The sequence below is a fragment of the Bos indicus x Bos taurus genome, chromosome 23, assembly GCF_003369695.1.
Source record: "Bos indicus x Bos taurus breed Angus x Brahman F1 hybrid chromosome 23, Bos_hybrid_MaternalHap_v2.0, whole genome shotgun sequence".
NCBI classification, from domain to species: Eukaryota; Metazoa; Chordata; class Mammalia; order Artiodactyla; family Bovidae; genus Bos; species Bos indicus x Bos taurus.
Window position 1 is genome coordinate 8,013,452 of NC_040098.1, and position 24,681 is coordinate 8,038,132.

Genomic DNA, 24,681 nt, shown 5'->3' on the forward strand with positions numbered 1-24,681 from the left:
ACTGACCTATATACTCTACTGATACTGTGCATAAAATAGGTAACTAATGAGAACCTCTGTGTAGCTCAGGGAACCCTACTCAGTGCTCTGTGACGACCTAAATAGGAAGGAAATCCAAAACAGAGGGGTATACGTATCCTTATAGCTGATTCACTTTGCTATACAGCAGAAACCAACATAACACTGCAAAACAACTGTACTCCAATAAAAATAAAGAAAAATTTTAAAGGAGCAAAGAAAAGAAAGTTTAAAATAAAAATACATATTTATAGTAATCCAGAACTAAAACCCTAGATAATATCAATCCAGTGGTGGATAGGAGAAGCCAAAGGGAGATGAGTTGACATCCATCAGGTGGAGTCCAGTCAGGACGCAGAAACGCACCGCTGTTGCTAACAGTGAGAGCAGAACATGATCAAGGAGTTGGTAGCCAGGTTGTAAAGAACTGGAAAGTCAAAAAGGGAAACATTACCACGACCCCAAGCCTTCTTTTTCCCAGCAGTGGAATTGTGCCAGTAGCAACAGTTGACCCTGGTTTGCAGGGCTCCCGACATCCCCTGGCCCCCACTCTCCCCACTGCCCCCTGATTCCAACCTCACCTCGACTTCCCAAGAGTAACACCCCCCACTCAGAGCTCTCAGTTCCACTCTGCAGGGCTCCGCCTCCAAATTTCTAGATTTTAATAATTTCCATCTCCTCAAATATTTTCAGAAATATTGGGGAATTATAAACACCACTTGTTGAAGAAATAATTAAGAAATTTTCACTGATTTTTTAAGCAAGATAATAGCAGTGAAGTTATGTTTCCCCCTCAAAAGTCTTTATCTTTTAAAGATTCATACTGAAATATTTACAGTTGAAATAATATTATGTCTGTTATTTTTCTCAAAATAATCTGGCAGGAGGGATTGCTAAGGAGATGCAACTATAGATAAAGTAAGATAAGTAATCACTAATCACTAATTGATTATTATTACAAATGGATGATGCATAGGAGTTTGTTGACATTTGAAATCTTCCACAATGAAGGGTATTTTAAAAAGCTTAAACACAATAGTATTTACATCATGAAAACACATTCAAAAAAGTATGACTATCTAGTGCGTTAGCATGGTTGCCGTTGCTGGGAGTGGGGATAAAAGGAAATAAAAATGAATGAATGAAGCACAAGAGTCTAGCCCAGACCAATGATCAAACTTTGCCATAAACTAAGGATTACAATTGGCTCAACTTTAGTACAATATAAGACAAAACAAAGTCCCAAGTCTTTAGACAGGCATTTTAGGTCTTCTAGATTTGGATTTGACCTACTTTTAAAACATTTTTTATCATTCACCTTCAAAATCTAACATCCCGTCAAAATGGAACGTTCACTTGGATCACGAGCAGCCAGTTCTCTCACATGATGTAGTTCCTAATGCTCCTACTGCCTCCAACTCTGTGTCTGCATCCCAGTCTCTATATAACAATTTGTCACTGGCCCTTCAAAGTCTAGCCCATATAACAGTGCCACTGATGCCTCGCCAGTGACCCTTTCTTCCAATGGAGAAAAATCTACATATAAAACAAAACAGAAACAAAAAACAGCACTTTATCAGAATTTTGCTTAAATAATTATCCTGTTCTAATTTGTACTAGAGGGCTTGGGTTTTTTGTTTGTGTTTTAATTTACTGTAGCTCTAAAGATCCAGTTCTTCACAGTGTAGTATCCTAGGAAACGTACCAGTTGTATTCATCTCTGTATCCCATGCTTAGCCCTGTGTCTCGAATATTGCCAAGTGTCTCCTGAATGATCAGTGAGGGAAGAGGACAGAAAGGGTTGGAGGGAAGAAAAGAAAGGTTGAAATGAATGAATGAACTGTGTTATCTCAAGGAAGAAAACTGATTAAAAAAAAAAAATCCAAACTCACTTAAAACTGTGGGAATGATTTTTTAGGAAAAGTCATCACTTTTGTAACTGTTACTTCTCAGTTGTCCAGAGCTTCCTTTTTTTAAAAGCATGTGAGCACATATATCAAATGGGATAAAAGAAAGAAAGACGCACGGTAAACACGGAAAAACATGTTCAGACGCCGTTTTGTTAGGACACTGTCCCACTTTTATGCCCGAAACAAGGGCAGCAACATGGAAGGCAGATTTCAATCCGTTGCGTTTTGAGGAGAGGTGTGCTTCCCTGGACTTACCCTACCTCCCGAAGCTGATAGACTTAGCAAGAGGCAAAAACAGGCAGGAGGACAAAGAAAACTCAGTCTTCTTACCGGTGGTGGCATAGAGAGCTGCGCAAGACTGAAGGCGGGAGGAGAAGGGACGACAGAGGATGAGATGGTTGGACAGCATCACCGACTCGATGGACATGAGTTTGAGCAAGCTCCAGGAGTTGGTGATGGACAGGGAAGCCTGTCGTGCTGCAGTCCATGGGGTTGCAGAGTCGGACACGACTGAACTGAACTGACAGTCTGGAGCTGTCATCCCCTGCCTTATTTTCGTAGGTCTGTGGCTTTGGACAAGTCATTCAACCTCCGATTCTCTGGGTTCTCTGATTTTACAGTGGGGCATCACTATTGTCGTCCCCATTGTTCTTGCTGACTGTCTTTTCTGAATTTTCTTGTAAATGACTTGATGCCTTTGGGGGGGACAGGAGGCTGCTGCAGCGTTTCCTTGTTAAGAAGGAAGGAGACTAGTCTCTGGAAGGAGGGTGGGCAAAAAGGAGGGATGCAGACCCCAGGTGGCAATGAGGTAAGGAGGCGTGGGCAGGAGCTCCCCTAAACGGCTTGGTGACCACCTGGCTTCCAGCAGAGCTGGGCGCCGGGGACATCTCAACCTCCACAATGGGATGTCACCAAAATTCCGATGACTGCACGTTGCCAGCGACAGCATCCTGGGACTTTCCTCTCTCTGCAGACCTGGGAAGGCTCTGGAGAGGGTCCCTGATGCCGGAGGATGCAGAAGCCGGGGCCCAGACAGACCTGGAGAGAGAGCTGAGTCCGTCCCAGAGACAGGAGAGGGGCGGCTTCTAAGCCTGGTTGTTCGGTGCCTCTTCCAGGGCTCTAGAAACACTAGTGGAAGTGTGAGGGGTGTGGCAGAGGCTGAGGTCAACCAGTCACATTCTGGGGCAAAGAATCATGACAAATTGGATATTAAAAATTAATATCACACTACATATAAAATTAATATTACAATTAATATTCACACACTGCTATCTATAAAATAGGTAACTAATAAGGACCTACTGTATAACACAGGAGAAACTGCTTAGTACTCTGTAGACCGTACATGGGAAAAGAATCTTATAAAAGAGTGGCTGTATGTATACATATAACTGATTCATTTTCCTGTACACCTGAAACTAACACAAATTGTAATCAATTATTCTCCAATACAATTTTTTAATTAATGACATTTCATTTTATACCCCAGGTGATTGAAAGCAAGACTTGCTGCCAAAATCACCATGTACGTCATGCCATATTTTGCCAGTTCTAAGATGCCATTACATTTGACCCTTGACTAAGGATGGGATTAGAGGCACTGACCCTTTTCACAGTTTCACAGTTGAGAACCCATGTATAACTTATAGTGAACTCTCCATACTATTTAAAAGGAGTAACTTTCAATAATAAGGTGATAATTCTTACTCAAAAGGTAGGGTGAGACTACGTATTGTGGTTTTTTTTGGAAAAGCTTTCTAACTGCTTTATTTGACCATTAAAAGTTGCTAAAATTTTATCTATTTAGTCTCCAAGTAAATGTAGATGTACCTTAAACCAATTATTTAACTAACATTTTATTGGAAGCAAAACACTATGGGGTTATATAAATAAGAATTTAAAATGAGATGTAGCCCAGATACTGTAGACGATTAATACTAAAACAGATGTATTAGGACTTCCCTGGAGTAGCAGTAGATAGGAATCTGCTTGCCAATGCAGGGGACACAGGTTTGATCCCTGGTCCAGGAAGATCCCACATGCCTCAGAGCAGCTAAACCTGTGCACCACAGCTGCAGAGCCCAAGCGCTGGATCTAATGAAGCCTGAGTGCCTAGAGCCTGTGCTCAGACAGAAGAGGAGCCACATCAATGAGAAACTCGCACACAGCGACAGAGAGTAGCGCCTGCTTGCTGAACCTAGAGAAAGCCTGCACAAAGCAATGAAGACCCAGCACAGCCAAAAATAAATAAATAAAATAATTTTTTTTTAATCATAAAGAGGATATATGAAATGGTGAGAAGATAATTGCTATCATATGTATAGAAGGAGTCAAACTTTGGTTAATTGGAGGATAGGAGGAAAACAGAACTCTTTTCACAAAACAATTGATATTTTATTATGGCTTACTCCAGGTAATATGAAAATAATAAAATAAGAGTTCCTTAAAATTTATGGTTATAGCAGATATAGAAATATTTCCTTATAGTTGCTATTTACTCTTAAAAGCTATACTATGCGTATGTAATAAAAATAAATGCATTTCCTACTATTACTCATCACTTCTATCAAAGGTTAATAGTTATATTATTCTAGAATCATCAGTATACAAGTTTTTCAGAATCAGTTTATAAATATCTTGTTTTAAACATCACTATCTCATAGGGGTTTTTCTGAGGCCATCTCCCATCTTCACTATGTCCTCCTCTCCTTATTCCTTGCCATAGCACTCTTTTACTGTCATGAGGGTGTTAGCTGCTCAGTTGTGTCTAACTCTTAGTGACCCCAGGGACAACAGCTCCTCTGTTTGTGGAATACTCCAGGCATGAATACTGGGGTTGTCATTCCCTCCTCCAGGGGATCTTCCCAACCCACTGATCAAACTCGAGTCCCCTGCATTGCAGGCAGATTCTTTACTGTCTGAGCCACCAGGGAAGCCCATAATTTAAAGATACGCATTAACTCATACATCTCTTAACACCACTTTCTTTCTACCCAACCTGGCTGTAAATGGAGAGAGAACTACCCTGCCTTTTGTTTACTTCTTTGTCCTAGCACCTAGCACAGTACAGGGCACCCAGTAGACAATTAATAACTACTCATTCGATCTCTTTCTATTTCCCCACCACCCTAACCTTACTCCTTTTCCTGCCTCTTTCCCTTAAAAAAAAAAAAAAATTATTGAAGTACAGTTGATTTACAACATTTTATTTCAAATGTAGAGCAAAGTAATTCAGAATATATTCTTTTTCAGATTCTTTGCACTGGAAAGTGTTGCCATTTCCTTCTCCATTTTCCCATATAGATTATTACAAATTATTGAGTAGAGTTCCATGTGCTATATAGTAGGTCCTTGTTGGTTATCTATCTTACATACAGTGGTGTCACTCCCAAATTCCTACTGTATCCCTCTATCTCGTTTTAGCACTCAACACTTCTGAGCTCCTCCGTTAACCCCTGCAAAGTGTTCACCAACCTCTGGAACTAGGAGACCATCTCTGAGAAGCAGAAGTTAAAGAGAGCTGCCCTTAAGGATGGTGCCACCATCCCAAGACAGGAGAAGGAACATAGAAATGCTACAGAACATGGGGATGGGATGGGGAAAAAAAGACCTTTGACTCCAACACCCACAGGGCCAACAGCTGACTCTGAAGGAGAGCCCTGGGCCCCTTGCCTTTGATCCCCTTTGCCCTGGGAAAGAGCAGGGGTGTCCAGAGAGCTGAAGGGGAGAAGCAAGGCAGTAAATACCTGGATTTGAATTTGAATTCTGCCGTTTACTTGATTAGTTCAGTTCAGTCGCTCAGTCGTGTCCGACTCTTTGCGACCCCATGAATCACAGCATGCCAGGCCTCCCTGTCCATCACCAACCCCCGGAGTTCACTCAGACTCACGTCCATCGAGTCAGTGATGCCATCCAGCCATCTCATCCTCTGTCGTCCCCTTCTCCTCCTGCCCCCAATCCCTCCCAGCATCACAGTCTTTCCCAATGAGTCAACTCTTCCCATGAGGTGGCCAAAGTACTGGAGTTTCAGCTTTAGCATCATTCCTTCCAAAGAACACCCAGGGCTCATCTCCTTCAGAATGGACTGGTTGGATCTCCTTGCAGTCCAAGGGACTCTCAAGAGTCTTCTCCAACACCACAGTTCAAAAGCATCAATTCTTCGGCACTCAGCTTTCTTCACAGTCCAACTCTCACATCCATACATGACCACTGGAAAAACCATAGCCTTGACTAGACGGACCTTTGTTGGCAAAGTAATGTCTCTGCTTTTCAGTATGCTATCTAGGTTGGTCATAACTTTCCTTATTTGATAGGTAACTTTTAAATATGCTTAAATCCTTAAAGATTGCTTTTTCCAACTGCCACGTGGAGTTCATATTGCTGGGCCCCACATGATGGTCATGAGAATTAAATGAAAGGATGCTTAAGAGTTTGAACACAGTCACGCGCACAAACTATGGCCTCAGTGAATGCAGTGTAGCCTCCATAGTTATTGGATCCTGGCCTTGAATTAGATGAATCAGCTTCTTGCATCTTTTCCAGTCTTATAGAATGAATCACCTACCTGGTATCTTCCCAATGAGATACCGTATCTTAAATATGCACAACTATAGCTTTGGTTTGTTTTTATGTTAACAATAGACACTACTCAAAGAGATCCTGTTCTGCTCCTCCTCTGCCTTACATGCAGCCAGTGTGAATACTGAGACACTGCAAGCTTTCTCACAAGGTAAAGGATGTCCATCTTACTCTCTGTGCTTGAGATTGGCTTGGGAGGCCCCTCGAAATACCTCAAATATCGTTTTAGAAATAAGATGGTAAATAGGCCCATATCTTTTATTCATACAGGCACTCCTCTTTTTATTACAGTTTGAAGATGTTGCATTTTTCACAAATTGAAGGTTTGTGGCAACCCCACATCAAGCAAGCCTATTCATGCCATTTCTTCAGTACCATTTGCTCACTTCATGTCTCTACATCTCATTTTTTAAAATTCTTTCAATAGCTTACACTATTTCATTACTATTCTGTTTATTATAATGATTCATGATCAGTGATCTTCAATATTACTACTAAAACCTGCTTAAGGCTCAGATGGTGGTTACCTTTTTTAGAAATAGAGTATTTTTTAACTTAAAACTTTACATTTTTTAAGACATAGCGCTGTTGCTCTTAATAGACTACAGCATAATGTAAATGTAACTTTTATATGCAGTGGGAAACCAAAATATTCATATGACTCACTGTGTTGATATTTGCTTTATTGTGGTGCTCTGAACCAGACCCACTCCTAATCTTTCAGAGGTCTGCCTGTAGTACCTGCAGAGAATCTTCTTCTGTAGAAAATTTTTTTGAGGCCCTTTCATGTAGGTTATGCTGGCACCCCACTCCAGTACTCTTGCCTGGAAAATCCCATGGATGGAGGAGCCTGGTAGGCTGCAGTTCATGGGGTTGCTAAGAGTCGGACGTGACTGAGCGACTTCACTTTCACTTTTCACTTTCATGCACTGGAGAAGGCAATGGCAACCCACTCCAGTGTTCTTGCCTGGAGAATCCCAGGGATGGGGGAGCCTGGTGGGCTGCCGTCTGTGGGGTCACACAGAGTCGGACACCACTGAAGCGACTTAGCAGCAGCAGCAGCAGCCTCATATTATACACCAATTTTTATTCCCTTCCTCTGTGACTCTGGATTGCAATACTAAGGCGATTACTAAACTACAAGCCTCAGAGGAAACAAAACATAATAGTCATTTTTTTTATATATATTTCAACAGTCTTCTTTCTAAATACGGCCAAAAGAAACTCAGCTTTCCTTAATCATGCAATAACATGTTACCTGAATTAATGTTAACAGACTTTAAAAAATTGAAGTAAATATTTGAAGGCTTACGTTGGCATTTCTTTTTACCTTTTAAATAAACTACCATATAATCATCTGAATGTAAAACAGCCCCACAATGATATAAACTAGCCATAACTTGAAAACAAAAAACTCAGAGACCTCAGAACATATTACCCTAGTTAAAATGGGGTGAACTGAATCTCCTTTTTACAACTATAAAATACAAATATGGATAAAAGAGAAAACTCTTGCTTGGAGTTCCATCTTGAAGAAGCACAATGTATGTTTGTTTCTTATGAGGGAAAAAAAACCAGGATTTATAAACAAACGGGCATAATATAATATGGATTAAATTATTTGTTTCTTACAAATGTGACATCTTCAAATGTACCAAATAGCTGAAAAATGGAACTATTTGTACATTTCCCTCTGGTTTTACAGTTTAGGTGCCTCCAACACCCAGGGAAAGGAATTTTCTTTCTTGTGGTCTCAGTGCAGCCAATGCCATTAATTTAAGGCAATGCCATTAATGATCATTTTCAACCCAAGTAAATTAAAAAAAAACCTTGACCCATGTAATGTGTTGAGTCAATTTAATGAAACTCAAATCAAATATTCTTTAATGTTTTGACACTATTTTGACATACTTAAATCTCACCATAAATCTTTCATAAATACTTTAGGTTTTAGCAACCGTTTAAATACTACGCTTCTAAGATCTAGAGATTCATAACAAACTATCAAAGGTAACTAAAGCATCTGTCTTTCAATAGCAATTACAATGATTATCTCATTTTGAAGAAATTTAAGAAGGAAACTATATGCCCTACCTGAAGGAAAAGGGAGGAAAAAAACTCTACTTCAACTAAGAGAGTTCAGCCCTAGCAGGTATGTGCATGCTAAATTGCTTCAGTCGTGTCCAACTCTTTGACCCCATGGACTGTAGCCCCTCAGGCTCTTCTGTCCATGGGATTCTCCAGGCAAGAATACTGGAGTGAGTTGCCATGGCCTCCTCCAGGGGAGCTTCCCGACCCAGGGATGGAACCCACGTCTGTAACGTCTCCTAATACTGGCAGGCGGGTTCTTTCCCACTAGCACCGCCCGGGAAGCCCCGGCAGGAGCAAAGGAACATTCTCTAGAGCTGGCAGCTTCTTTGGCCTGCAAAATCACAGGACTGGTAGTTAAATCATTTGTAAAACTAACCACAAGAAGATCTAGCATACATAAATCATCACAGTAACAATTACTGCTCTCTATTGCTTTCTTCAAAATGGCACCTAAAAATCATCACATCTATTCTCCTGTTTATTGTCTGTCTTCTCCACCTAGAAGGAAAGTTCATGAGAACAGAAATGTGGTCCTTCCCATTCATCCAAAGTCCCCAGTACCATGAGCAGGACCTGCATAGAGTGAGTACCTAGTAAATATTTGTTAAATAACCAAGCACACACATCCGACAGGCAGAACATTGCCTCCATGGTATAACTATGTATCACCTAAACATCTAAAGTTCTTTGCAGCCCAGATCAACACTGGTGCTCATTTCAGAGCTACTTTGTGGGCATATTTAATTCATGTTCTTAAATATTAAAGGATATCTGTAAAAGATTTCTTAGGCATTTGTTTTGCACAGTGAAAAGAAGACAGCACCTAAATTTAACTTCAGTTGGAATCTTACCTTCAAGGACAAATTCTCACACCCGAGGTTTTAGCTCTTGCTATCACCCCTGCAACTTTTTTTTAAACCTTTTACTTTGTATTGGAGTATAGCCAATTAACAATGCTGCGATAGTTTCAGATGGACAGCAAAGGTGACTCAGTCATACATAAACATACATCCATTCTCCCCCAAACGCCCCTCCCATCCAGGCTGCCGCAAAGCACTGAGCAGAGTTCCATGTTGCTTGTTACTGTAGTTCCTTGTTGCTTATCCATTTAAATCTAGCCGTGGGGACACAGGTTTGACCCCTGGTCTTGGAGGATCCCACGTGCTGCAAATATTGAGCCTGTTGTCTAGAGCCGGTGCCCCGCAACAAGAGAGCACATCCCATTGAAAAGGCACCGCAAGGAGGAAGTAGCCCCCACCCACCGCGACCGCCCAAAGCCCACGTGCAGCAGTGAAGAGCCAGCGCAGCCAGAAATAGTTAATTCTCACCCTTGCATTTTACTTACGACTCAGAAAACCTACTGAATTTCCCCCAACACACACATCTGCAACTACAGGACCAAGACCCGCCTGACCTTTCCCTGTACATGAAAATGGCTCGTGAGCTCTCACACAAGTTACATTTGGTTTTCCTCCGCAGGATAAAGGGCCTGGTCTATGTGCTTGAGAGACATCTCTGGACAGAGAAATTTATTTCCTGTACCGTGAGTTTTAGTGAATAGTACTGAAAAGGAGTGGCCTGTTTTATACTCATGGGTTTACTTTAAGGAGCATACTTATTGAATATTTTCCTTTAAAAAGAAATCATTTCTTGAGGGTCTTCTAGCGGTTTCCACGGTACGGTTATCTCTCATCCAGTCTTTCTCCCTATCTTCCTCCAGCAGCACATGACTGAAGGAATTCCTCAAATACCCAAAAGTCCTGGACAAAGAAATTAAAATACACAGAGAGAGAAAACAGAAATGTACAAAAACTAAAGACGTCAAGTTTAAGAGTTTCTTTTGTCTACTCTTGAGTCAGTAAAGATGATTATCTGGTTCTGAAAGTCTCTACCATATGAAATGAAGGCATCACTCTTGGGGCAAGAAAGGTCCTGAATGTTCTGTCAAAAGACCCAGGTTTAAGTGCAAGTTCTATCATTGAACGTTTCTCCAGCTCAGTCTCCCCATCTCTAAAAGGAAGTCATATTACAATTCTACAGGATTATATAATCTGGTGAAAAGGAGGGCTTACATATTAAGACAGCCTACGTCAGCCTGCAGGTGGGAGGTCAGGTGAGGGTACAGTTAGGACAGTCTTTGGGGAATGATGGGCTGAATCTGGGCGGTCAAGCCATCACCTGATGGAGAGAGATGATGATGTCACCAGCTGCCCCTGGCCGGCAGCTTCTCTACGCAGAGAAGAAAGCTATTTCCTGGACCAGCCTTCCTTTTGCATTTGTTCTTGAAAGACAATTGCTTGAGAACATTTTGGTTGTTTTTCTTCCCCTTCTTCTATTTACTTACTTTTGTTTTTTTCCCTGTTGATTGGGGATATTTTGAAAAGGGAGGATAGGAGGAAGCTATCTGCTAAACTTCAAAGCTATCTTCCTTTAAATTAATTTTTATTGAGTATAGTTGATTTACAATGTTGCATCCATTTCTGCTGCACCAAATATACACAGTAGATTTTTATTAGTTGTCTGTTTTGTATCTGGCAGTGTGTATGTATCAGTCCCAATCTCCTACTCTGTCCCTCCCCCTGCTGAACTTCAAGTCTTGAAGCACAGGGTTAGTGCAGAAACATTCGAGAGTCAACGTCCACTGGCAGGTGCTGGCAGAGCTGGAGCAGTGATTAAGTGTTCCCAGCCTGGCCTTATGCTAGTGGTGCCACTTTGGGGCAACATAGGTAACCTCTCAGCCTCAGTATCCTCCTTGTAAAATTGCCCAACTCCACAGGGGGTGATTGAAGAACCAAATGAGATATCAAACATATATGAAAGCTACGCTGTCATACACAAATATGAGTAATTAGTAGTGCTTGTTCTTAGAACTTGGAGAAGGCAGTGGCACCCCACTCCAGTACTCTTGCCTGGAAAATCCCATGGATGGAGGAGCCTGGTAGGCTGCAGACCATGGGGTTGCGAAGAGTCAGACATGACTGAGCGACTTCACTTTCACTTTTCACTTCCATGCATTGGAGAAGGAAATAGCAACCCACTCCAGTGTTCTTGCCTGGAGAATCCCAGGAACGGGGGAGCCTGGTGAGCTGCCATCTATGGGGTCGCACAGAGTCGGACACGACTGAAGCGACTTAGCAGCAGCAGTTCTTAGAACTAGTGGGGCATAGAGAGAAAATGATGACTGAGCAGCTTAAATTTGTAAAACAAAGCAAGGCCATCTACTATAAGTTCTGTGAATCAGGAATCCACACAGTTAAGAACATTCAATAAAATGGTTGATGGGAAGCCCTGATTGCAGGTTAGGTATATGAGACACGCTCATTCCCTCACCCGCTTAACGCCCCCCTTTCTTCTGTCAAAGCACTTGGTAGGCCATAAAGGCCGATTCAAAATGTAGGTATTACTGTTTACTCAGTTTTGTTTTTAGCAGTGTGAGGAATGAACTTGGACTTTGAAGGCAAACGGGCCTGGTATCAAACCCTGGTTTTGCTGTTTCCTTGCTGTTTCTAGGTGTGGCCTTTGAGGATGGAATAATCTGTGAGCCTCAGCCTCCTCTTCTGTGAAATGGGCTCTTACCTACAGAAGTTGTTCCCAAACTTTTTTATGACATTGAAAATTGAAACTGTTAGTCACTCGGTTGCTTCCAGCTCTTTGCAACCCCATGGACTGTAGCCCACCAGGCTCCTCTGTCCAAGGAATTCTCCAGGCAAGAACACTGGAGTGAGTCGCCATTCCCTTCTCCCGGGTGGGGGATGGGGGAAGTCTTCCCGAACCAGGGATCAAACCTGGGTCTTCTGCATTGCAGACAGATTCTTTGCCATCTGAGCCACCAGGCCACCTTGAAAAGGAGAATATTCTTACTGCAAAGGATGCTGCCACCCACAGTGAGATGTGAACGGACCAGGAGGCTCTGATCACCCAGATCAGGTCCTGCTTTATTTGGCTTTTGGGGGAGGAATAAATGTGAAGCAGGGAGGGGCTGCCCATCCCAAGTGGTGCTTCATGACAACTCATTTTGTGAACTCACTGGCCCACGCTGCCACAAGCTGTGACCTGCCCTCCTTGACATCCTTACAACATCCCCACCCGCCACCACGCAGGCAGCTGCTGGGTAGCAAACCGATCTCCACTTTGTCCAGGCTTCTTCTTGGGGAGAAATATGGTAGAAGAAGCCCATGGAGGTTTGACTGAATTACCCTTCCCAAAAACACACTAGAAGAAATCATAAAACCTTAAAAATGAAACTGTCAGAGAGGCAACTTTCAGTGGCCACTGGAGAGCTTTGAATCCCAGTGTTTACAGGCTGTTGTTACTCAAAAGCCCAGTATCTGTCGGCCTTTCCAGAAAAGAAGCATCCAGGGCTTGGAAGATGCTTTGTGAACTCACTGGTCCTTGAATACAATAGCGCTGGTCCTCTGGAAATTCCTCCCCTGCCTTGGCTGATAAAAAAGAAATAACCATTTCAAGAGCCTCTACCTAATACGTGTCAGATGTTTTGCATGTTATTTTCAATCTTTACAATCAATCAGCAAACTATTGCCCAGGGTTAAATGTGGGCAGAGCTGGGATTCCAATTTTCAAACTGAAATTTCTTCCAGAATGCTGTCAGGCTGCAACCAGCAGGCCTCAAAGTCCTGAAGGCCAACTTCGAAACCGAAGAAAGAGCCTAGAGTCAGCAACGGAGACATCAATGGTGTAATGAATGGGGGAGCTCGCACGTGGGAAGCAAGGTCCTGGAGCAACACCCCCCCCCGCCACGTGGCAGTCTTTGATGGGGGTGGAGGGTGGGAGTAGGAAGGGTATGTGTGCTGCGGCGGGCTACCGGTTATAGAGGAATTGGTGTCAGCTTGAGGTGGCTCAGATGGTAAAGCGTCTGCCTACAATGTCAGAGACCGGGGTTCAATCTCTGGGTTGGGAGGATCTCCTGGAGAAGGAAACGGCAACCCACTCCAGTATTCTTGCCTGGAAAATCCCATGGACAGAGGAGACTGGTAGGCTACAGTCCATGGGGTCGCAATGAGTCGGACACGACTGAGCGACTTCACTTTCCTTTCACTTTGACTCATAGATTACCAGGGAAACAAGCAGAGAGGCACACCCCTCCACTGGCCTTCTGATAAACTATCATGATGGAGATGTTCTAATCTAAAGTTAGGACAATCCCTAGCTGGGGAGGCAAGTATGTAGGAAGTCAGTCCTGTGAGTATGGTGTAGGTGGAGTAGGCGCTGGTGGAGCAGGGGTGGACACGAAGCAAGGGAACAGCCGTCCTGGGGACATCCTGGTGCTAGAAGAGTGGTTGAGACGCCACACTTCTGCTGCAAGGGGCAAGGGTTCGATTCCTGGTCTCTAAGATCCCGCATGCTGCACGGTGTGGCCAAAAGCTTTATTTAAAAAAAGAGAAAAGTACCTTTGTATCTTGGGTGGCCAGATCACACATGTACCATACTTCCTGTCTAGTAGGAACAGAGCTTTTAAGGGAGCTAATGAGTTTCCATTCTTTAAAACTGAATTTTCAAGAAATCTAGACAGGGGATTAAGAACACTGCAGTTTAATGTTAATATTGGTACAGGTATATCTCTCATCTCACACAAACAGAAAATAAGATGGTATGGGGAGTAGACCGGAGTTAGAGCAGTTAGAAGCCACGAGGAAACCAGAAACAGGATAAAAGTAAGGGCCCTACCCTCTCCCTCCTACGGTAAGTTCCATAAGGGCATTACAGACCAAGAATGTACTAAGACAGTTGTACATATCTGTGTTCATGGTAACTGCAAATAAAGATACTAACCTTTGTATATACTCAGTTTGTCTCAACTAACCATTCTGATGAACTTAGAAACCCTCGCAAAGATTTAAGGAAAAGCACCCATGCAATGCTCAGGATTAATCCTGAGCCACATAGACCACGGTTTCTCACTGCTGACATTTTGAGCTGGATGATTGTGTGGGGCCGCCCTGTGCACTTATAGGATAAGTTGCATTTTATTTTTTAAAAAACACTTATTTATTTGGCTATTCCAGGTCTTCATTGCTGCATGTGAGAACTTTAGTTAGAGCATGTGGGATCTAAACCCCTGACCAGGGGTTGAAATTGGTCCCCCTGCATTGGGAGCATGAAGTCCTAGCCACTGGACCATCAAGAAGTCTCAGATAAGGTACATCTTAGATGAGTTGATTCTCCCCCACCAAAGGTACCTATTACGTTTTAGCCTAAGTACCTCAATGAATGGCAGGGGTATTGTGCATGGAAAAATACCTTCAGGAAGAAAAATTACATTATTCCTTTTTTTTTTCCTGTTAGGAATTGATCTTATCAAAGCAAAATTGCTCAATATTTAGTACAATTGCCTTTTTCTGTATGTGTAATTATGGTTAGCGCCTTTTCACATCACGTCATCCACAAATGATGGCTTGCTGTGTGACAAAGGTGAATTATCTGATGTCATTTAACCTAGAATGAAGTTTGCATTTATCTGTGTGAACCAGTGTAAGTGAAATGGGAAGAAAAGGGTGTAGACTAACATTACAGATCTTTAAAAGGGTAAATCATGCTTAAAAGGCCTTACACTCCTTTTGACAATGGGCCTACTTTGACCACAACAATTATCCATTCCAGCTATTGTGAAATAGTTTATACTCCATGTGACAAGCACTGTTTTTTGGCTTTGTTTTTGGCTTTGATTTAAACTCAAGGTCCCATAATTTATAACAATAGTTAGAACATTTGGAATAAAAACCACTGGTTAACGTCAACCGTCTCCAATTTCTGAAGGAAGGAAACCGATTTCCAGTAAGAGATCAGCCGACTGCACACTCCTTCCCAGCTTCCTGGCTCTCTCATCCCCATGTTCCTCTTTCTTTCTTACAGGCAAGGGCTCATTTAGAGCTCACCACTGGAGATCATTCTCAGTAAGATCCGCTCTAATGAGGGGATACCCCAAACAAGAGTAGCGGTGCAGCAACCCTGAGAGGGCGGTGGCCCAAATCCTGGAAATCTCTGCCCCCTCCCAAAAATAGTTGGAATAGTTCTCCCACTCATTAGCATATGAAATTACCCGGCCTGTAAAAACTAACCATGCCCCATTTCACAGCCGCATTCACCCTCTGAAATGGCCCACACTCTGTCTGTGGCGTGTGCTTCTCACTGAATCTGAATAAATCCACTTCTTACCTATCACTTTGTCTCTCACTGAATTCTTTCTGCAATGAGACATCAAGAACCTGAGCTTCATTTGGTCCTAAAACCAGGTACCACGGGTTTTGGCTGGGTTTGAGTCCCAGCACATGGGTTCAAGTCCCAGTCTGTGGTAAAAGGTTTCAGTTTCTCATGCCCACATCTTTAACCTCACCCCTGCTAACTCCTATCCACCTTCTTTACACACCCATGCTTTCCCAGCTTAATAGAGGCCTTCCCTTTACTGAGCAGATCTTTTGTAACTCTACATGAAAAAGAACATGTTTATATATATATATATATTCATATAAACTAGGGGTTGGCTTTTAAAAACCAAGTTAAAAGGTTTTTTTTCTTAAAATAACAATTGTGTATCTCAGCATCCTGTGTTAGAAATACTACACAATACAAAAAGATCTGCACTTTTTTCAACTAATTTAGTACTACTGACACCCGAGCTGTTTAGGTTGGAAAGGAAACCACATTTCCTCCAGATTCTCACTGAAACAGGTGAAGAGTGAGGAGATGGGTGGTCTCTGATGATGACACTGCTTTGCTTAGATCCACGCAGAAGGTTACCCCCTGAGCTAGGGTGAAGCCCGGTAGCTTCTTTTGGCTACTGTTCTTCTATCTTAAGGCTTAGGGACCTTCTTCAACATCATCAATTCAAATGCTGAACACGCAGCTGTGGGGAAAAATCCTTTCCACATCATTTGCATCATGTACGCTGAAGTTAACAGCACTGTGTGTTTATTTTCTACCAATAATTAAAAAGGAAGAAAATCTTAAGCTCCTCAGTGGCAGACCAGAGGTCTTTTGGGGAGAGGTGTGTCAAAACAGGAAGGCTGTGGTGGTATCAAGACCCAAGAAGAGTCCCACGGAAGGAAGCCCTCAGCTTCAGGCAGGATTCAAGGTGCAGCAGGAAGTGCACAGGCTTTGAAATTCACACTGCAGCTCAGCTCTGCATAGCAACGACCTGTTCACTGGATCTCTGCAGCTTCATCCAAGAACAAGGAAACAACCAGCGCTGTTCCATAGGCTTCCAGATCAAAGAGCTTGGTATAAGGCAGGCCTAAAGAGGAAGGTGTTGACGACAGAGGATGAGATGGTTAGAAGGCATCACCGACTCGATGGACATGACTTGAGCAAGCTCCGGGAGTTGGTGATGGAAAGGGAGGCCTGGCAGGCTGCAGTCCATAGGGTCACAAACAGTCCAACACGACTGAGCGACTGGACTGAGCTGAAATGGCACCACCCGAGAGACCATCTGGCGGATGCTCAGGCCAAACGGAGCAGTAAGGCCTGGACAGGTCACCTGCAAACGACTTGAGGCTTAGAGGCCCCTAAGTACGGCCCTCTGCTTCCCGCATTGCCTCACTCAAGGCCAGCTGCGGGTTCTCCGCGGAGCTGCTGACTCAGGGGAAACCCAGAGCGATCTGGCTCCAGGGAAACACTATATATTTTTTCTCTTTGCCCGGAGGCCGGAAAACCGAAGAGACTGCAAGGGTAGCGGCTACACCCGCGGCCCCCACCGCCTCTGGGGCGGGAGCGGCGGAGCGCACTCCGACCCCACGCAGGCTCTCCCAGGTTGACCCCGGGGACCGAGCCGGCACGAAGTGCTGAGTCACGGGGAGGCGGTGCCGCGCGCGGGGGCGGGCCGCGGTCACGTGCCGGGGGCCGGACCACAACAACGGCGCGGCGTGCAGCGCCCGCGCCGCCTCCCCGCGCGACCCGCCGGCCCTCGGAGCCTGCGCAGAGCGCCACCCCGCCGCGCCCGGCTCCGGCGCCCGGGTTTTCCCCGCGGCCCTGGGGGCGCGGCTTGCCGCTGGCCCCGGCGCCTGCAGGGCCGGATGAGATGTTCGTAGAGTCACCGGGTTCTGGCCCAGTGGGTCTCTCTCTCTTCTGTAGAACTGACCCTGAATCCGCCTTTGGTGAAGGCTGATTGTGCAGGCTACAAGCGCCTTCCTTTCGTCCTAGCCATCGTTAAAGTCCTGAACGTTCTGTGTGGGGCTGTCCGCTGAGAACCCACTCCCAGAAGTCGAAACCCAACCGTGGTGCAATCTACGGAACAAACTCAAGAAGTAAACCAAAAAATGCAAAACACTAATAGAGGGGAGTGAGTGTTGTTAAATATGGCTTCCCTTGGCCTTTACAAGGCATCCTGGAGGTCAATTAATTTAAGTAATACAAGATATTGAAAATATTACTGTTGCAACATGTAATCAAAATAAAACTACTGAGATATTTATGTCCTTCGTGTGTGTCCTTGAATCTGGTATGTGTCTTACCCTCACAACGCATCTCCAGTCCACTAAATTTTCTTTGGAAATACTTGCTCTGTATTTAGAGTTTACAAAATTAACAGATGAAAAAGTGGATTTCACACTCCCAATCTGTTCCAAATTTACTTAGAAGTTTTCCAGTAGCCACATGGAACATCAATTTAAAATTTTCTATTTTAGTGAATTAAAATCAAAGTAAAATTCAGTTTCTCCAATTAGCCACATTTCAAGTGCTCAGCCACATGTGGCTAATGGCTATTGTACTGAACAATGCCAGGGTATGCATATGTGAGATGAGATTATTAGAATTACAAAATGATCCTTTGGATGCCTGGCTTGGATGAGAAACAGTGACCAATACTATCTCTTCCTCCCCATCCCACACCACTTTCCTTCCATTTACACCAAGCACTTTTTTTAGAGCTAAAGATACAAGAGGCCTGAAATCAACTCTATCCCAGAGGAAGTCACTATCTAGCATGGAAATATTTTTTAAGCAATTCTATCATGATGTGGAGAAGGCAATGGCACCCCACTCCAGTACTCTTGCCTGGAAAATCCCATGGACCGAGGAGCCTGATGGGCTGCAGTCCCTGGGGTCGCTAAGAGTCGGACATGACTGAGTGACTTCACTTTCACTTTTCACTTTCATGCATTGGAGAAGGAAATAGCAATCCACTCCAGTGTTCTTGCCTGGAGAATCCCAGCACCGGGGAGCCTGGTGGACTGCTGTCTATGGGGTCGCACAGAGTCGGACACGACTGAAGTGACTTAGCAGCAGCAGCAGCATCATGATGTAGAAACAGTGATACGTACAAATGCAACCCAAATACAGAGAAGAGTAACTGGGACCCAAGGAATGAATAGGATTGTGTCAAATGGAGAATTCCAACCAGAGAAAAACAACAGAAAGTCAGAACCACACAGGTCTTGTGATTGGTGGGGAGGGTACAAGGAAGATTGGGCTATGGACAAAGTAGAATGAGGCTTGATTTTTATCCCAGCTGTTGAAACAGATGATTGAAACATTATCTTCTGAGCTTCAAATATCCTCACATCCCCACTCACACTACACACACACACACACACACACACACACACACACACACACCCCTACGGACATTACAGCCAGACCTTGGGTTTCCATGTCCCCAGACCCTGAGATGGGCAAGTCCAATATGAAGGGTGGGGAGAAGAGACCCCTATGGTCATTTATCCATTTGATAATCAGTAAGTGTTTGGTTCAGTTCAGTTCAGTTGCTCAGTAGTCTCCCATTCTTTGTGACTCCACGGACTGCAGCATGCCAGGCCTCCCTGCCATCACCAACTCCCGGAGTTTACTCAAACTCATGTCCATTGAGTCGGTGATGCCATCCAACCATCTCATCCTCTGTCGTCCCCTTCTCCTCCCACCTTCAGTCTTTCCCAGCATCAGGGTCTTTTCAAATGAGTCAGTTCTTCGCATCAAGTGACCAAAGTATTGGAGTTTCAGCTTCAGCATCAGTCCTTCCAATGAATATTCAGGACTGATTTCCTTTAGGATGGACTGGTTGGATCTCCTTGGAGTCCAAGGGACTCTCAAGAGTCTTCTCCAACACCACAGTTCAAAAGCATAAATTCTTCAGCACTCAGCTTTCTTTATAGTCCACTCTTACATCCATACGTGACTACTGGAAAAACCTTAGCTTTGACTAGGTGGACCTTTGTCAGCAAAGTAATGTCTCTGCTTTTTAATATGCTGTCTAGGTTGGTCATAACTTTTCTTGCAAGGAGCAAGCATCTTCTTGCAAGGAGCAAGCATCTTTTAATTTCATGGCTGCAGTCACCATCTGCAGTGATTTTGGAGCCCCCCAAAATAAAGTCTCTGTTTCCATTGTTTCCCCATCTATTTGCCATGAAGTGATGGGACCAGATGCCATGATCTTAGTTTTCTGAATATTGAGTTTTAAGTCAACTTTTTCACTCTCCTCTTTCACTTTCATCAAGAGGCTCTTTAGTTCTTCTTCACTTTCTGCCATAAGGGTGGTGTCATCTGCATATCTGAGGTTATTGATATTTCTCCCGGCAATCTTGATTCCAGCTAGTGCTTCATCGAGTCCAACATTTCTCATGATATACTCAACACAGAAGTTAAATAAGCAGGGTGACAATATACAGCCTTGATGTACCCCTTTCGGAATTTGTAACCAGTCTGTTGTTCCATGTCCAGTTCTAACTGTTGCTTCTTGACCTGCATACAGGTTTCTCAGGAGGCAGGTCAGGCGGTCTGGTATTCCCATCTCTTGAAGACTTTTCCACAGTTTGTTGTAATCCACACAGTGCTCACTAAATGTTGGCTGTGGGGTAAGGGAAGCTGGCACAGTAAGCACACACTTTCTGGTCTCAATACGTGTATGACCTAGCTGCTGTCACTTTCAGCCTCATCTGTCATCTTATCGCTCTGTTAACACATTATTTGAACAGTTATTTGGGGGCGAGGTACCTCGTTCCTTCCCTTTCCCATGATCGGGCCAACTCAAGAAGTTTCTAATATCTTCCACCTCCATGGTAAGCTCACAGGAACGTCATTTTAATCGCTTGATGGGTGAATTACAACCCTTTGGTTGCAATGAATGGTTTCTGTGCCATCCAAAGAACCTATGTCATCAAATAGAGACTACACAAATACTTAATTAAATGTTTACGTCTTAAAGCCTATAGACAAATTTTATTGCCACACCATAATGCTCTCACCCTGTTTTTATAAGTGTGAGGCCTTTCTCACCTAAAAAATAATCTGGTGGGTTCTTCATTAGCTCGAATAATCAACTTTCTTCCCCAACTCAGTTTCTCTTTTCGGATTTCAAAAAAATGAATTTCACAGAGATCATTTGCCTAAAGCTAGGCGGACTCCGCCCTAACCACGCCTCCGCACGCCTACCCCGGGCCCCTGAGTCTCCGCAGCGCTCGGCCCCGCCCCTCACCGGCCCCGCCTCTTTCCCCGCCCCTTCCGCAGTCTATAAAATCCGGAGCGGCCTCTCGTTCCCGGGAGCGGCCGGCCGGCGGACGGGAGCACTGGGCATGCTCGGCGGCGCAGGTTTTGGTCACAAGTAGGAAGGAGCTAGTGCACGACACCGGCAAAGAGAAGCGCCAGCCGCCGCCGCCTCGGAGCAGGAGCGGTGCGGGAGCCGGAGTGGGCGAGGGGTCGGGCGGAGGGCCAGCCAGCCAGCCCGGCCTCGGGGTCGCCGCTGCCATCCGCGCGGTGCGCCCGACCCCTGGATCGGTCCCCGGGGCGGCGAGGACCCCGCGCTTGGGAGCCGGAGGGGACCGGACCCTCCCTCCCCGGCTGGGGCCCGAGGGCGCCTCCCCCCCGCCACACCCCACCCCGGGGCTGAGCCGCCGCCGCCTTCGGCGGGCAGCTGAGCGTCCGACCCGCGCCGCGCGCCCCGAGCCCGGAGCGGCCGCCGCCGGCCCCGAGGGCGGAGAGAGGGGGCGGCCATGGGGCTGCTGTCCCAGGGCTCGCCGCTGAGCTGGGAGGAGACCCAGCGCCACGCCGACCACGTGCGGCGGCACGGGATCCTCCAGTTCCTGCACATCTACCACGCCGTCAAGGACCGGCACAAGGACGTGCTCAAGTGGGGCGATGAGGTGAGCGCCCGGCCCCCCGCGCCCCTTTGTTCGGCGAGGCCCCGGCCCCCTCGGTCCGCGCCCTGCGCCGCGCTGCCCCGAGGGTCCCCCCGCGCCCGCGGGCGCCCGGCGCTGTCCAGGGCCCTGCCTGCTCGGAGCCTCTGTCCGGACTTCTCTCTCCCATTCATTCATTTGGGGTTCCTCTTCATTGAGCAAACGCGGAGCAGGCGCTGGGAAGGCGTGAGCGTGCCAGAGTGTGACACCGGGTGCCTGGAGGAGTTTTCAGGCTGGGGTGTCTGCCGCCGCCGCCTATTGACGGCGTCCCCGTCCCGTCTCAAAATGCCACTAACGTGAAAGGGACTAGGTTGGTTTCAGAAGGCCGGTTGCTTTTTGGAATCAGGTCTAAAGGATTTCACTTCGGCCGCACCTCATCCAGGTGCCTTTTAAGCCTCCAGCTTCTCATCAACCACCCCTCGACCACAACTTTATAGGTGTAAATTAAAACAAATTATGGGAACTCGGAGAGCTTCAAAATTAAGATTTGTTAGTGCCTTTCCATGGCCCAGATTTAGCCTGTAAACTTTCCGAATCCATGTGTGCGCTTCCAGGTGAAATGCCTCTAGATTCTCAGTGTTGAACCATTATTGGAAGGATCTGGAAAGCACTGCCTGCTGTTAAGAGTCTTTTCTGCCAGAGCTTTCTGTGCCTTCCTTGGCTTCCTGTTTTTAAGAACCACTTGTATATACCATTCGAATCAAGTGACTTCTCAAAAGGTCCATCTGTTTTTCGTGTTTTATGGTCCATGGCTTGCTCAGGTGTAAATTATTTATCTTCTCGGCAGCGTTATCACTCTTGACCTAAGTGTCAGGGTGCTGCTCCGCCAGCTCCAGGTCTGTCTCCTTGTAAAAAGTTTTTCTATGATCGGAAAATGCCTCTCCCTCTCAGTAGTTGAAGGAATTGTGCTCTTGTAAGCTAGAAAAGTAACTTGACTTGTAACTCATATTTCTACTGTATGGTTTGCCGTACTTTATTGGACAGAAGAGGGGTACAGTATGTATTTGGTGATAATTCTTCAGTTTTAGTCTAAAGCTCCTTGGTTTTGTTTTTAACAACATCCGACATTTTATGTACTTGTATATTGTGTATATTTATGATCTATTCTTGTGTTCCCTCTAGATTTTTTTTTTCTCTCCCACACCTCCCTTTCCTTTTCCCCCAGGAACAAACCAGTGTCCTTAGCAATGAGGACTGTTTAACAGAAACCATGGATTAGAAAAGTTATCTTAGATTTAAGAAATAACCCACTGACCATTGATTATTACTTTAAATCGTGCTTCAGTCATGTCTGGGTAGAGTGTAGGATTTTCACAGAGAAATTCCTGCCTGCCAGTACTGATACTATCAGTCCAGTTGGGAAATGGGCAGCCTGACCCTAGGGGAGACTTGAGGTTGTGTAGACTTCTCAGGTCCTGAAGGGAAAAGCCGCACTCTTCCTCCTCCTGGAATGGCACGGACTGGCCCCTTAGTCTGCCCCAGGTTGGTCCTCTCTTCTCTCCTTGACCTGGGGCATTCAGATGCTGATTCTCCATTGTGGTACCTCTGCGTTTCTGGGCAGAGAGGAGATGTGACTTGGGGGTTGCCGGGGTGGGGCAGGGGAGTGCGGGATCTCATACCTAAGTATTTGCTGGTGTTTGTGTAGCTCTGGCATTATGTAAAGGTCATCACTGTTATGTTACCAAAAATTACTTTTCAAACTGGAGATCATGGTCCATTAGTAGGTTGAGACATAAATGTAGAAGATTTTAGGAATCTTGATGTTTTTAGAGCAGATTTTTTTTGTCCCAAAGGATACATGACCGTTTCGAGGGTGGTTGAATCCACAGATGCTGAATGGAAGGCTAACTGTGGGCCTTGAGCATCTGTGGATTGTGGTGTTTGGTGGGTCCTGGAACCAGCCCCTCATGGATACTGAGGGATGACTGTGTATTCATTTATGTATTGTGTATTTTATGGTCTTTCCTCCTCCGCTAGATTTTTGTCTCTCCAAGACTGTAAAAAATGAAGAGTAGGATGAAGAGTACCGGTTTATCATACATAGCAAGGATATTATGTCAAACCTGAATAATTTGAGTGTGTGGGGGGTGGTATGTTGGGTGCCTGTATTGCAGTAAGTTATTACTCTGGTTGCAGCTAAGGAGTTTGGAAGTCAGGGTCCCACACCGATTGTGGCAGACCTCTGTGTGAGGTGGGGTACTCAGCAGGACAGAAGTTAACACTGATCCTTGCACTTGGTGGGAGCTCCCTGTCACAACCCCTGAGTAACGTCTGCAGGCAGGGTCAGCCCACAAGTGAGCTTGTCTGTATGCAGAAGCCTAGACAACCACCAAGAATCAGGCCGGGCAGATAAAAGTGGGGAAGGGTGTGGTGGGGGCTGTGGCCCCGGAGATGCAGGTTGGCCCCACCAGACAGAAAGGGGTGTTTGGGACATGATACGTTGGGCTGTGTTGGTGTGATACCAAATTCTGCTCTTTCTGGAGGTTTTGGTGTTGTGCTTACAGGACCATGGACTTGGATTAAAAAAAAGATAAAAGGAGTCTAAACCCATGGTTGGAAGGCGAACCTGCCATCTTGGAAATGCCTGGCGCTAGGGCAGGGTTTGGTGGTGTTTATCAGGAAGAACTTGCACTTGGAGCTGCCCTTGTGTTGTATTCCAAGGCCTGCCAATGGCCTGTGTGGTTGTGATGTGAGCCTCAGTTTTCTCCTTTGGAACAAGAGAGAGTTGCTGCTCTTTGAAATCCCCTTGGGCATAGCTCATCTTTAGACTGAAGAGAGAGAAGGCTGGCACCAGTCACTGGCCAAAGGGGTTGTATCGTGCAGGTGTATGTGCTGGCTTTTTGGAGCTCAGAAGTGTTTTCCCGTGAGAACCTTACAACAGGCAGACTCCCAGGTCAGCTTACAGCTACAGGTTTCGCCTTGAGTGTGGCAGGTCCCAGCCCCAGCCACCAGTGATCCCGCTGTTT

At 45.2% G+C, this 24,681-nt stretch overlaps 1 protein-coding gene across 2 annotated transcripts in view; it reads left to right on the forward strand.

Moving 5' to 3' along the window:
* Positions 1-21,086: 21,086 nt before the first annotated feature.
* Positions 21,087-24,681, forward strand: part of GCLC (glutamate-cysteine ligase catalytic subunit) — a 44,862-nt gene continuing 41,267 nt past the window's right edge. For both annotated transcript variants that reach the window (XM_027525366.1, XM_027525367.1), the window contains exon 1: positions 21,087-21,682. In XM_027525366.1, the coding sequence (XP_027381167.1) occupies positions 21,533-21,682 (150 nt within the window). In that variant the 5' untranslated portion in view covers positions 21,087-21,532. The remainder of the gene's footprint in view (positions 21,683-24,681) is intronic.